The sequence below is a fragment of the Haliotis cracherodii genome, unplaced genomic scaffold (assembly GCF_022045235.1).
Source record: "Haliotis cracherodii isolate W230 unplaced genomic scaffold, xgHalCrac1.p SCAF_34, whole genome shotgun sequence".
NCBI lineage: Eukaryota > Metazoa > Mollusca > Gastropoda > Lepetellida > Haliotidae > Haliotis > Haliotis cracherodii.
Genome location: NW_027266291.1, coordinates 681,596 through 697,688, shown reverse-complemented (window position 1 = coordinate 697,688; position 16,093 = coordinate 681,596). Strand labels below are relative to the sequence as shown.

Below are 16,093 nucleotides of genomic sequence, written 5' to 3'. Positions count from 1 at the left end.
ATCGTTTAGCAGAAAGAATGTCTTGTAATATATATTTGTACCGGCTTGATCAGTCTTATCAAAGTAGACACAGTTTATGGATAACAACTTCTTTAATATTGTAAAGGCGACGTTTCGGTATAGATCCTTATTGTCAACGGTATAAGGATCCATACCGAAACGTCGCCTTTACAATATTAAAGAAGTTGTTATCCATAAATTGTGTCTACTTTGTCATCCGTCAACTTCTAAGTAATGCCTATCAAACGATTCATGTTCAGCCTTCTTTTACAATTATGATCATTCATATGATAGAAAAAAATTAATGTGAAGTTTACATGATACACGGCATGAAGTGCTTCAACGACACATTCTGACGTTCCTACGTTTTTCACGAGACTGTAGTCTTGAAATGACGTAAAACACCGACTGACTACTTCCACATTCCTCGGGACCCCTGGGAAAACCCTTGCACGAAAGCGCTGTTTCCGATCATTTTGACCCTTTCATCGTTTTAACATACACTGAGAAAGGTCAGCGTGTTTAACTGCATGACCGTTCTCGAATATCCTCGCTACGACCAATCTTTGTGAACAAAACGTAGAAATGCACATCCACTAGGCTATTGAGTATTGATTCTATCCGTGTCTAGACTGACGGTTACAGTCTACAGAAATCTATGAATTTACCTTGGTATCTATTTGACACATCTTTATAATCACCTTTGAATGATCGCCCAGCTGATCAATGATGTCCAACACATGTAAACGCCCAAGGTTTATTAACAACTTCGGATATCTCTCCAATCACGTTCATCGTGTATTACGTGTCTTACGACGCGCTGTCATTGTGACTGACTTACTAAGGTGGTTCATACCATACCTTTCTGATCCAGTGATGTTATTATTTGAATACATTTATTGTAAAGAAAGAACAACAGTTTTTCCTGTAAAGCAAGTTGAGCGTGCGTACACTTATGTCACCCTACTTTTTGGCGAACTATATTTCCGCGATACACTTGGTTGTTGTATGGCTATCAGTGTAAACATGAAGTCACACGTACTAAATAAATTTGTGAATAGTTCTAGGCCTACATCCCGTGAGGTAAAAAGCAGCGATATACAACTGATAAGAATGGACTTTCACTTTGTGTGAGGTCATTGGAGTATGAACCTTCATAGAGTGTGGGCCAAGCTCCGACGTTCATAGCATGAGGGACCCGTGAAGATCCGGGGTTGTATAAGTCTTCAGCAACCCATATTTGCCGTAAAAGGCGACTATGCTTGTCGTAAGAGGCGGCTAACGGGATCGAGTGGTCAGGCTCGCTGACTTGGTTGATGCATGTCATCGATCCCAATTGCGTGGATCGATGTTCATGAGGTCAATCACTGGATTGTCTGGTCCAGACTCGATTTTTTAAGACCGCCTCATCCTCATCGGACTCCTCTTGCATAAAGAAAGAGATCAATAAAACAGTCATGATAAACACGATATTATATTGTTGGGCATTTTGCGAATTATTCTAAATAATATTTCCAGAGATCCACTGTCCATAAGTTTTCCAAAGCGTTTTTCAACGAGTGTGAGGAATAAATTCAATTTTTGAGTTTCTAAAGAGGCTATGAGAGGGTTCAATGTGAAAATGTGATCCTTTGCAGAGTAACCTTTTCACCCAAGCAAATGGGGCATTCATTAGGCAAGTGTTATACCCTTTTAATTTATGTTTTGAACTAAGAATAACTTCATCCTGCACCGAAGGGCTTCTATACCATAATCTGTATAGTATTTATCAACACCACGCAAAAAAATGTTCAAAATTTTTATCTCTACTTTTGATTTAATTTGTAGCGAACCAGGCATCATTTGATGCACGTACTAACGCATGTGTGTGTCACTTTCAGCGTTGTAAGGCTATTTCGGGATTTTTATCAATTTCTTATCTTTGTGTGATGTATATATTCCGAGGTTTTTAACAAAACAAAAACTATAAGAATTGATGAAAATAACACTATCCAGGTTGTTGATTTTGTACATAAGCTGTCTGTCTTGATATTTTTAGTTTGACAAAATCTCATTTGTACCTTATTCAGATTGCCAATAAGCCACAAGTAACTCTATAATTTTGAAGATATTTATCATTCTAGGAATGACAGAGGCCATCTTTCATTGCCATTACTGATTACAGTGAATGCTTTTCGCGAGTAGTGAAACGTGCACGTCTTTATTCATACATTTATTCATGTTTCTTTTTGACGTGGGTGCTTGTAGATAAGGAAATGTTGTAAAAAGAATAATGTCAAATTAGTACTAAGGTACTAAAGACGCTCGAAAAAAAGTGATATAAGTGACATATCAAATAATGCTCCATATGAGGCCAGTATGTTAACTGAGGAAGACATCTGCCAAAACCATGCATCAGTACTTGACTTTAAAACCTGTCCATTCTTCTTTTGAATGGAATTCTCAAGGGCGCCCCATACATGGCTGGGCCCAGCAGCCAGCTATCATCCACTGTGTGGCTGTCCTAAATAACTAGTTAGTAGTTGTTCCCACTGACATGGCCTCAATAACATAACCATTATGTTCAAGCATTACTACATTAATTGTTTGATCAAAGAACTAACTATACGTTACATAACAGATAATGCCACATGTAAGGCCAGTATGATAACTGAGGAAACTATCTACCACAAATATGCATCAGTACCCTCACCCTTTGGCTTGACTCTAAAATGTCTCTTGAACGTCCATTAATCTTTTGTACTGGATTCCATAAATGTATGTACAAAGAGAGATATTTTACTAGGTCGAGCAAATGTTCAGCCAAATCCCTGTCTCAAAGATTAACCATAATCCTTTATACAATCAAGGAAGAATATCTTTATATTCACAGAAGGTATTTGAGACAAGAGGAATAAATACCAAGTGGATTCTCAAAACCTCAAAGGACTTGCTTGAATTTTCACAATCTCAGAAAAGAACCAAAAGCAATTATGTCAAAACATTTAATTTTGTGACATTCTACACCAATGTATCCCACAGGACAAACTTCAATCAATGATCCATGGTGACCATAGATATAGTTACATCTCCAGCTTCAGAGGTTCAGGATTATTTGTCTCAAAAGTGAAAGAAAATGTCATCAAAAGTTTACCGAGAAAACAACGTGAAATGCTGGACTTCTTGAGTCATAACAGCCATGTGAAAGTTGATGATAAGTCATGATGGCCACCAATTGTGATGCCCTCCTTGCTGAACTGTTTCGTTATTCATATGAATTTGGAATTCCTGCTCAGATTAGCAAAATCAACACAAGGGAATTTGTCCAAGAAATTCAACTTAAGCTTCAGGTCTATCAATGACCAATAACCGTTAAACAGCCAACTCCCTTGCACGGCTTTACCCACGTGAACTTGAAATAAAAGAGATCAGTGAAACGGCCTCATCTGTGACAAAATGTCTCCACAAGACTGTATGACAAGAGACATGACTTCAACTTCCGGGGTAGTCGGGTAGCCTAGTGGTTAAAGAGTTCGCTCGTCACGCCGAAGACCCGTGTTCGATTCCCGACATGGGTACAATGTGTGAAGCCCATTTCTGGTGTCCCTCGCCGTGATATTGCTGAAATATTGCTAAAAGCGGCGTAAAAACATACTCGCTCGCTCGCTCGCTCGCTTCAACTTCTAATAGTCAACTATTCCTTTGTGTCAGGCGAAATTCTTACAGCTATATTTCAGCAGCAGAACTTTGGACGTACAGTCGAGCATGTTCTTCCCACGAAGCTCAAAAGTTTGATCAGTGTTGCAGTATTCCAGGACTCTTCCCAAGCTTTCACAAAGTTTTATGGTTGACATGCGGAGGACATTTTCAAATGTGTCGCATTAGTGTTAAAAATGACGGACTAACAAAACGTCCTAAAATGTCCTCAACAAAAACAGTTTTCATTATTGTCCCTGCTGTTTAAATCTGTTCAAATCAACGTGAAATTCGTACACTAAACTACCCAGACATTATTATTCCAACAACAGTAACTTTGGCATCATCATCAAGTCACATCAACTCGTACATTTTCTGTGTTGTTAAATAACTAATATATACATCACACAAAGGATAAATATTGATACAAGCACTAAAAAAAACAAATAAAACTAGACTTGACACAAACGTGCCCTGGTATGAAATAATAATGTCATTTTCATGGTGAAAAGCATTCCGCTTTCGTCTCGTCTCTATCGCGCCAAATGACATTGAAAGAAAAGATGCATAAGGGATTTCTTCTGCCTCTCAAAAGTCTACGTGCAGCTTGACTTGCTCGTGGCGGGTTTATTCCCCCGCTGAGAAATGTATTACCTCCAAGGCGGGTTACATTATAAGTTGTAGCAGGATCACTCGGGGTACATGGCGTATTATGCGTCCCGCGTAAAGTTTTATACCACGAGCCAGAGCCGAGTCGTTTATCTTACCGACACGTTTTAATGTGGCATTGTTAAAGAATTAACACAAATTCAAAATTAATAGACAATAACTGTCAGATTGAGCTGAGGTTACCTTTTCTGTGTCGTGTGACTTGCATTGACTCGGAAAAATCGGCGGGGTTTTTTTGCTTTGAAGCGGGAAAATAAGGGATTTATTCTGCCTCTCAGATATCCACGTGCGGCCTTTGTAGCTCTTGACGAGGTATAAGAGATTTATTCCGAAGCTGAGAATGTTACTACCTTCCAAGGCGGGTTACATCGTAATTTATCAAGCTCATGTGGGCCATTCAGATCTCATCATTCTGACATGGCGGATGATAAAGTATTTTATCATGATCACGAGGACCAATCAGGTCTCATCATTCTGGCATGGATCACGTTAACCAATCAGATCTCATCATAATGACATGGATCACGTTAACCAATCAGATCTCATCATACTGACATGGATCACGTTAACCAATCAGATCTCATCATACTGACATGGATCACGTTAACCAATCAGATCTCACCATACAGACATGGATCACGTTAACCAATCAGATCTCATCATACTGACATGGATCACGTTAACCAATCAGATCTCACCATACAGACATGGATCACGTTAACCAATCAGATCTCATCATACTGACATGGATCACGTTAACCAATCAGGTCTCATCATAATGACATGGATCACGTTAACCAATCAGATCTCATCATAATGACATGGATCACGTTAACCAATGAGATCTCACCATACTGACATGGATCACGTTAACCAATCAGATCTCACCATACTGACATGGATCACGTTAACCAATCAGATCTCGTCATACTGACATGGATCACGTTAACCAATCAGATCTCATCATACTGACATTGCGGTATGACAACTTATTTTTGTATAAGGAGCGCTTAGTGGTGTGCTTGTTTGTTATATGTTGAAATGGGTTCCGTCCATCCGTTGGTGCGTCCGTGTGTGCGTGTGTGCGTGCCTCCCGAAATCGTTTCCGGAGAATAACTCAGAAACCGTTAAATATTTCTCTTCCAAACTGTGCATGTCTATCAGACTCATGCTGAACTGGTGCCTTTTTCTATTTAGGAATTTTAGAAATTTCTGTTTTTACCGTTTCCATGGCAACAAGTTGGACTTAGTTCTATAAGGGTGGAGTTCGTTTCCGGAGCGTAACTCAAAAACCGTTAAATACTTTCTTACAAAATTTTACTTAGTGATAAGTGTCTTCAATGGGGACAAGTTTTCTCAAAAACTACTGATGTTACATGAATGAAACTTTGCAAGCTCATCTAAGAGAATCTTTACATATCAAGACTGAGTTCGAAAATTGGTGCCATAATTTATTTATTCCAGCGAAGGGACCTTTTTAAGGGACCGTATTAATTTCTAATCTGAAAATATTTTCTCAAATTTTCAGAAAACATATGAAGCCATCCTAGTGCTTATCACTTTTTAAAGGGGTACTGATCTAAAGCAATTCCCCGGGACTGGCTGTTGCCTTTGTTATTGTTTTTTTTCCCCTGAGTATCCGGATGATACGCAACGTAACTGAGCGTGACAACAGACTGGGCTAACGTCTGCAAGGACAGCTAAATAAACTTGGAGGCAATATTTGTTTTACGCATTTTTGAACACTGATTGGTTAACTGCGATCTATAAAGATTTCGACAAAGGACGCATGTTAATTAATTTTTTCAGCCTAAGAGAGGGCGGTCGGGTAGCTCAGTGGTTGAAGCGTTCGCTCGTCACGCCGAAGACCCGGGTTCGATTCCCGACATGGGTACAATGTGTGAAGCCCATTTCTGGTGTCCCCCGCCGTGATATTGCTGGAATATTGCTAAAAGCGGCGTAAAAACATACTCACTCACTCACTCTTCAGACAAAAAGAACGGCGGAAGTCATCAGATATCGTCATTTGGATATACCCCAGATGGTTATAGTTTAATAATAATAAAAAGTATCTATGCAGTGAAATCATTTTCGGATTTCGGATTGCGTCGATAATACGATTACTACTCCCTTGTCGTCATCCACGTTTTCTCGTATAACCCTATACTTGTGTATTTGTCATCATTCACTTGATGCTCAGTTAATGAATTTATTACAGGTACAATTAGTGGTAGCACCACTTAGATTACCTGACAAAGGTTCCCATTTGGCATTTATTGTGTCTGGGGTAATTATTCAGTCTAAATCCAGGTTTGAAGTGAGGTGAAATGTGTGTTATGTAATATATACACGTGGCAGCCCAGCAAGAGTTAAATGATCAGTTGATTTACCTTTTGTGTGTAAATCAACGGATCGTTCCTTGTCATCAAAGGATTAACAGAAAATAGTTGATTGATTAATCACTGTTATCCTGCACAGTGGGTATGTCAAAAGAGAGTTTTTACACGTCTAGGTTTACTAAAACAAAGGGAATACACTCATATCATTGCGAGAAGTGCCGATGTAAAAACAACATACTTTGTTCAAAGGGTTAACTGATAATACGTTGATTGATTGCTCATTGTTATCTACCACTCAATGGATTTTTTAGGAACCGTGGACGTTATGAAAATAGTTGTCACGTCGGGCTTTCTCAACCGACCCTTAAGACTTGACACCTATATGAAACACCTGAAACAATTTAAGTGATCAGTTGAGAAACGAACACGGGTTATAATATCCCGAAACGATACATTCCTCGAACAAGGAAGCTGCCTAAAATTATACACATAAATTTGGTAGATTGTAATTATGATATTTGCATTTTGTTTTCCTTCATTTGCTGTAGCATTGGACAGATTCATTCTTGTTCCTCTACGTCTTGGGTGGGAAATTCTTCAATGCGCGATAGACGTTGTTTTCTCAAGTCTTTTCCTTTGTAAGCGTGTATATATCACCGTAATATGTAAAATGTGATTCTCTCAAGCAATTTATAAAATGTGTAAATATTTCAGTCATTTTGACTGAAAAATTTGTCCAGATTGACTAAAATTTATAAAGACGATCAAAAGGGCCTAAAAACATCACAACAGATTATTATGTAGGTTTAGAAGCAAAACAACATAGAAATGTACTTTTCAACGTAACATTTTCAGTCTCTTGGTGATTACATTAAACATAAAATGTTTGGAATTCGTTATCATAATAATACAGATGAAAATGTTTTTCAGTCAATTTGTAAAATAACTGAATATTTAGGCGTTTACTAAATTTGAAAATGTTACACATTTTGACAGAAAAAAATATACACACTATAAAAAAAGCAATGATCAGGTGAAATATTTACTTTTTGTTGCAAGTCAAAATAGTGTAAACGAAAATCGCAAAATTACCAAGCAAGTGACTTATCAAACCTTCGTCACCACTACCGATGCTAGCCACAAAGATACCTACATTTATTTATTATCCCGAAAACTGTATTTCATTTTGTTGATCAATGTGACCATACGCCCTTATTGCTACCCATAAAAGTGACTAATTCGCTTACGAATGGACCAGCACAGGTCGCGAACAAGTCTAGATTTCTGCTATACATCCGGGTACTCACTGGGAAAAAAACAATAACAAAGGCAACAACCAGTCCCGGGGAATTGCTTTAGATCAGTGCCCCTTTAAGGCTTTATGGGACGCCGAGTTCTGTCCCTTGAGCACACCTGACATCTATGATCGTGGGGTCAAAAGCCAGTTCACTCTGATTTTGTTTCTAGGTTTCTCAGCACCATAACCGTGCTAATGGATTGCACCATATTAAGGTTATACGCCGTGGTATAACGGGAATATTGTTCAAAGAGCCGCTTAACCAAACTCACTCACTCATGGCGAGGGGATAGTGACAACACTGATTTCTTGTTCGTTTTGATACGATGGATGACCCCTCTAATACGAAAGCCTAGAGCTGCCACTTTGGTAACATATATCTTGTTTTCAATTATTTGGTTGTTTTCTCGAAATTTCGAGTTTCTTTTCGTTACTTCGAGTATATTTTCGTTATTTTAAATTATTTTCCCCTTGTTTCAATTATATACTCGTTATTTCAATTATTTTCTCGTAATGGCGATTATTTTCTCGTAATGGCGATTATTTTCTCGTTATTTCATGTTTCTTTCCGAAATTTCGAGAAAATAATTTATTTAAATCGAAATTTTGAGTTTTTTAAAATAAATTTCAAATAACGAGAAAATAAATGAAAAATATCGAAGTAACAAGAAAAAATTGTTATTTCGAGCAAATAATCGAAATAACGAGAGAGAAAAATCGAAGGAACGAGAAAGAGCTCGAAATATCGAGAAAATATCTGAAACAACGAGCAATTTCGATTTAAAAAAAAAATATGCTTCCATTGTGGCACCATTAGGCTTTCGTAGCGGCGTTGGTCGCGGTACTATGAATTCCAGACAAACACAACTGTGCCAGCACATCACTACAAAGGTTGAAATCTTGTCTTTCTTCCGATGAAATTGGTCGTCCCGGAGATCGTAATCTTGTGACAACAGCACAGAGCTAAACAAACATGATTTAGTCAATTACGGAAGATTATGTCCATGCACCGTGGTCGTTAAGTTTTCATATCCCCTGTAATTGTCCGATCGTGACAGCTGAACTGACAGTTAATCTTCATGACAAACACGCTTTATACACATAATGACGTGACCCCTAATGACCATCAAGCTGACCGTGATGGCGTGATGATAGATATATTAAAAGGTGACATGTGTATAGGTGACATGTGTATCGAAGTTTCAGCTAACCATTTTCTTGTATAGGTTTCATAACAATGTGATTTAGAACTATATTTCGATATGAATAAAACCTGCATGAAGATGTGTTACATGTTACCAAACTATCAAGAGTTTTCCAGTTTGGCAAATTAAAACTTAAATAGTCAGGACACAATAAACTGAAACAGTCAGAACACAATAAACTGAAACCAAACTGATAGCAGAATACATTCCCTCGTTCCTTGCAGCACACCCGGTGAAACCTATGAGGAACGATGTGTCGCGGTCGTGTGATCACAGTTACGGGGACGAAACATACAATAATAATTCATATTTTAATCTGTGAAACCGACCGATGGCAATCTTTCGCGAGAGGCGAGAGATAGTTTCTGAAAATAATGTAGCCCAATCTCTGATGAAGACCAGTTTAATGATCTAAAAATACCCAACAGGTTGTACATTTTATACATCTTTTATCAAAATACCAAACTAATTAGATAATGAAGTTTGTGTAACCGTCATGTTCACACATTCTTTAGTCCGAGGAAGACAGTCGACCGTGACTTCAAGGACACTGTCGTTGTTCCTCAACATCTGCATATTTGATATCAGAAATGAGTAGAACTTCTAGGATTCATTGTGAACGTTATTAAACTCAATTCAACGCCTACATAGTTGTACTTGTAACCTTAACAACGTAGGGGAGTAACATGTAAACAAAGGCGGATCGCAAAAGTTATCAGGTTGCATGTTTCTAATATTTAAACACGAGAGCAGATTTTCCAGGGAGACATGAACAAACATGCTGAAAAGACACGTCGGATCGTAAACTTGCTCATAGTTTAATCAAATATGTTTCACTCGTTTTAGCCAAACGTCTGTGCTTTTTGATCATGTCATAAGTCAGCAACTGCAAACATTGACACGACCTAGGCAAAGTTGATCATCGGGGATACAAGGTCATTGGCTGGGAAGATTGTTACGCCTGACACACACTTATATCCTTAGACGTTACACAATCTTTATTGTGACGTCTTTACATTTTAATACTGAAAGGTGAGTGAGATAGATGGGTTGGGTTTAACGCCGCTTTAAACAGTACCCCATTTATATCACGGCGTGGCCTGCTTGATGTGGGAAGAAAGCCCGAAGTGACGCAGGTCTCAGACGTTTACCACTTCACGGAAATCCAGGGGTTTGATGCTGACAAACCTAGAAATATAATCGGGGCTAACCAGGATTCGAACCCACGATCCTAGGTTTCTGGCGTGACCCAAGCGACGCAACTTTGTACAGCGAATGATGGCGTCTTAGACTACTGGGTCTCCCGTGTCCGCTAAAACTGTAGTGGAGGTGCGTGGAGGTGCGTTTACAAGGAATAACACATTTCTATTGTCTTTTCACGTGTATACAGTAAACATGACTGTTCCTCTGATTCAATAAATATAACACACAATTCGATGCATTCTCGAGAAACAAGAGTTTACAGGGGGAGCGTACCCTTCACCGCAAGGAAAGGTTTTCAGTTATAAATGTACATGCACACACACACCCCCACACCCCACACCCACCCACCCACCCCTAGCCCCCAAAAATAAATAAAAATAAACATCCTGCTTAATCATTCCAACAACAAGTGCGTAAAAACTACTAAGTATTTGTGTGTTTACTAGTCATGCAACTGTGGGAGCAACAGCCTGGATGCTACAGTCAGGAGCAGCCATCTCAGGATCCAAGAATCCGTTGAGCCACCTGAAACAAAATGCACCACAGAAGGTTACAAACTATTTATAGAATATATTCCATCGACGGTTGTATAATTGTTCAAAGAAAACATAACATGTATTACGGCACTAAATGAAAGCGATAGAGCACTCTTTGAATGACATAAATGCGTGAGTGGTTAATTATGGAAGTAAGCAGACCTGATGAGCAGAGGTCCAAGTGAGATGACATTGACGCTGTGAGGAGATCATCCTTCAACTTGCTGCCGTCACATACAGGGTCAGTTGTTTCCGTCACAGCCTCCAGGCAACGCAACAGCTCCTTCAGAGATCTATACGACGCAGGAAATATTGCCTTCACTGATTCAATGAATATGTCAAGCTATTCAGGCATAGATCTTATATTCTCGTAGAAACCCTCTTCTGACACGTCACCGATATAAATAGTCATGGGAAATAATCGTCATTAATCTGACAAGTAGCTATACAAGTGTCTTAAAAATAGCATTCACGCAGGGTGGTATAAGATGTATAATTCCTGAGTTAGAGTGGTGATCAAGGGTTACGTAGCGGCAAGGGTGATAGAACTGAGCCCATTCTTCCACCCGTCCAGGAATTATAAGGATGGAAGTGGTTATCTGGCAGTTGGAAGACTCCTGACTCCTGCCCCTCAACCTCCAGACTCCCGTCCTTCAACGCAGGGACGCAACACACGGCGAATAGGTTGCCTTCTTTAGTCGACTCTCACGACTACTACTTATAAGGCTAAATTACAACTTAGTACGAACATAATATTCAACATTGTAATATTTTCATTGAAGCTACATTCATCGCCAACATTGGACCGAGTTGTATAACTGAAGCTATTTTAGTATAGAGTGCCAGCTTTTCTTAACTGCTGCTAGTTATTGGTGAGTTGGTTTGGTGTAACGCCGCAAGGAACAGTATGTCAGATGTATCATGGCGTGTCAGGTGATGCACGTCTCACACGTTTACCACTTTGGCGAAACCCTGACAAACCCAGAAACATAATGGTTGCATTTGTGGCTCTGATATACATGCAACAACGGTGAATAGTCGAACCTACATTACTTGTATTTATACTTTATCAATACACTAGTGAAGTCTTTATTCTTTATCAGATAATTTATAACGAGATACATGGGTCACTACACCTTTTAACGTCAAATACTGTAACTTTTAAATTTCAATACGTTGTTAACTCGCGAGCAGCTCGGTAGAAACGATTTCAAATACACTACGACTGTAAAGATATAAATATAATATAACTGGAACTACCATTGTAGTATATCTTCTTTGATTAATTCTAACTACGATTAAATGAATACAAGTGCAATGTATACGTTTTGGGACTGCTGCGCCAAATCACACTGCACTGATATTTCCTCTAAGTACTTAAATATCGAAACCTCAGGGGAGATAAATCTAACTTACTTGCACGTGGTAGATGTATCACTGATATCGGCTTTGTTGAAATTGATCTCACATTGGCATGTGGAAGTAACCGCTGTAATAGAACACAGGCTAGATTACAATAGTGCGTGCGTCACCAGATGAATGCTTTAAGACAACAGATTTACTCTCACTGTCTGTGAATCGAACAAATCGTAAACCTCAACATGAACATAATAATTAACATGAACCAAGTTTTGATAAGTAATTAGTTTTCAGACCACAATGTTTAAAAGCAACGTGTCTATGTTTGTCTGTTGTTCAGTGTTAGAAGTGAACTTGTAAAATAGTTGATACATACTAACGGAAAAAAGTAACTGTGCTTCATATAAAGTTCAATGAAAAAATAATTTAATCTGAAATTATATAATGCAACTTTAAATACATTTTACGAAGACATCTCCTCGACTTTACGTGATTCACAATTTGCACGAGCATGTTTGCGTGTTTGTTGGGATCATGATACTCATGCGCGTATTTTTGTTACTGTCACCAGCACACACCGATTGTTTAGCTATCAGGTGCTCCTAAAACACTTTTGTATAACCGTAACACTTACGCAATTACACGGCTTGCTGAAAAATCATTGTCTACATGCTATGGATATGCTACAGGCAGGAATGGCGCACAACGAAGTCCAGCGACACGCACAGTCTTGCTTCCATGTCACGCCTAGCTTGGTGTAGACAGCAGCTGGTACATACGTCCAGGTTTCACTGTGGCAGCTCTGATGGTCGCGCTTGAATCCAAGAGAATGTTTTAGCGACGCTTGGTATGGGATGGCGTGACAACTCATGGGAGAACACAGCTCATCATAGTTAATGGCAATTTGAATTGCGGCACGAAGGTTTTGTCAATGAGTTATGATAAAACATTGATCCGACAAAAGATCAAATATTATGCTGTTATTTTCAATATATTAACATTTACACCACTTTACATGAAGCACAGTTACATTTTCCCGCCAGTATAGATGGATAGAGATAAAAAACAACAACAATCACCAATGAGATATAACAAATAGTGATGTAGCCCTACTAAAGAAATAAAGAATTGAATGAAATAAAATCAATTCTGCCTGAAAACGAATGCCTCTTGAGCAAATATCTGTGTCTCAATACACTCAATGGCTGCTTGCCTATAGAGCTAAATACTAGACGTGTGTATGTGCATCAAGGTATATGCAAATATTATGAAGTTAATAGCATCTGCTCCGCTTTGGGACCAATGCATGCCTTCCACTGCCCAAGATTCGCTCCGGGCTTGGTCGTCTGTGCGGACCATTCTGAAGTTGTAAACGTCCGCGACCTGCGTTATTGCTGGGCTTTCCTTTACCTGTCATACAGACAGATGCTATGCAGTTATAACAGTAATACGTACGGCAGTCGCTTGGACCAATGTCAGTGAATGTCGACTCTACAATTTTGCCGATGTACGTTTTGGTCGTTGCGGAGCCGCAGCCATTGGCGACAGACGCTAAAAGGCATGAAGTTAGCTTCTTGACCTCACTGGAGAAGAAAGGAAAAAGAGACAAATGTCTGGGTCTCATGACTCGATTATTCATCACCCTGCAACTGGTTTTCCGGTCGATTAACAGCAGAATTTGGACACTGGCAATAAATCCGATTGTTTACTCTATGAGAAATCATATTGAATCTGATTACATGTATTCAAGGCCCTCGTTCACATTTCACAAGGCCCTTGAATTCCTAAGGTGGATTAGACAGAATTTTGTTTGAAAGAATGGATATATTTGAGAAATAATAATAATAATAATAATAATAATAATAATAATAATAGTAATTAATTAATTAATTATCAATTGATAAGTCCATTAATCTCCCATGATAGTACCATGATACATTTAGTACCATGTAATCCTTCGTGCCAACATTTCATTGGTGCGATGATAGCCTTCGTATGAATGATTCCCTTTGTACGACGATATACCTGGTACTATGCTACGCTTCGTACCGCTTTGTACATGATACACTGTGAGACATGATACACTGTGGTACCTGAAACACTGTGAGCCATGATACAATGTGGACCATGATACAGTGTGGGCCAGGATACACTGGGGGCCATGATACACTGTGAGCCATGACACACTGTGAGCCATGATACACTGTGAGCCATGATACACAGTGGATCAGGGTACACAGTGAGCCATGATAAACTGTGAGCCATGATACACAGTGAGCCATGATACACTGTGAGCATGATACACTGTGAGCCATGATACACTGTGAGCATGATACACTGTGAGCATGATACACTGTGAGCCATGATAAACTGTAGGTCAGGGTACACAGTGAGCCATGATACACCGTGAGCCATGATACACTGTGAGCATGATACACTGTGAGCCATGATACACTGTGAGCCATGATACAATGTCAGCCATGATACGCTGTGAGACGATACACTTGGGGCCATGATACACTGTGAGCATGATACACTATGAGCCATGATACACTGTGGGCCATGATACACTGGGGGCCATGAAACACTGTGGGCCATGATACACTGTGAGCATTATACACTGTTAGCCATGATACAGTGTGAGCCATGATACGCTGTGAGACATGATACAGTGTGGGCCATGATACACCGGGGGCCATGATAAAATGTCAGCCATGATACACTGTGAGCATGATACACTGTGGTACCTGATCCATGTGGGCCACGATAGACTCTGGTCCATAATACACTGTTGGCTATGATACACTGGGGGCCATGATGCACTGTGAGCCATGATACACTGTAGGCCATGATACATTGTGGGCCATGATACACTGTGAGCCATGATACACTGTGAGTCATGACACACTGTGGGCCATGATACCGTGTGCCATGTTAAACTGTTGGCCACGATACACTGTGATCCGTGGTACACTGTGGGCCATTATACACCGAGGGACGTGATACACTGTCAGCCTTGATACACTGTCAGTCATGATACACTGTGAGACATGATACACTGTGAGTCATGACACACTGTGGGCCATGATACCGTGTGCCATGTTAAACTGTTGGCCACGATACACTGTGATCCGTGGTACACTGTGGGCCATTATACACCGAGGGACGTGATACACTGTCAGCCTTGATAGACTGTCAGTCATGATACACTGTGAGACATGATACACTGTGAGCCATGATACACTGTGAGTCATGAAACACTGTGAGTCATGATACACTGTGATCCATGATACACTTTGGGCAATGATACACTGTCAACCATGTTAAACTGTTGGCCACCATACACTGTGATCCGTTGTACACTGTGGGCCATGATACACTGTTGGCCGTGATACACTGAGGGCTATGATACACTGTGAGCCATGATACACTGTGAGCCATGATACACTGTAAGATATGATACACCTTGAGTCATGATACACTGTGAGACATGATACACTGTGAGACATGATACACTGTGGGACATGATACACTCTCAGTCATGATTCACTGTGAGTCACGACACACTGTTAGTCATGATACACTGTGAGACATGATACACTGTGAGTCATGATGCACTGTGGTACTTGAAACACAGTGAATTATGATCCACTGTGAGACATGATATACCGTTGGCCATGATACACTGTTGGCCATGATACATTGTGGGCCATGATACACTGTGAGTCATGACATACTGTGAGTAATGAAACACTGTGGGCAATGATACATTGTGGGCCATGATACATTGTGAGTCATGATACATTGTGA

General features: G+C 39.6%; 1 protein-coding gene across 1 annotated transcript in view; it reads right to left on the bottom strand.

The window, feature by feature from the left end:
- Positions 1 to 10,830: 10,830 nt before the first annotated feature.
- LOC139477669 (uncharacterized) overlaps positions 10,831 to 16,093 on the bottom strand; it is a 63,627-nt gene continuing 58,364 nt past the window's right edge. Inside the window, exons 23-26 of the mRNA XM_071260046.1 lie at positions 13,739 to 13,866; positions 12,341 to 12,413; positions 11,087 to 11,217; positions 10,831 to 10,913 (exon numbers count right to left, since the gene is read on the bottom strand). Of these exons, the coding sequence (XP_071116147.1) occupies positions 10,831 to 10,913; positions 11,087 to 11,217; positions 12,341 to 12,413; positions 13,739 to 13,866 (415 nt within the window). The remainder of the gene's footprint in view (positions 10,914 to 11,086; positions 11,218 to 12,340; positions 12,414 to 13,738; positions 13,867 to 16,093) is intronic.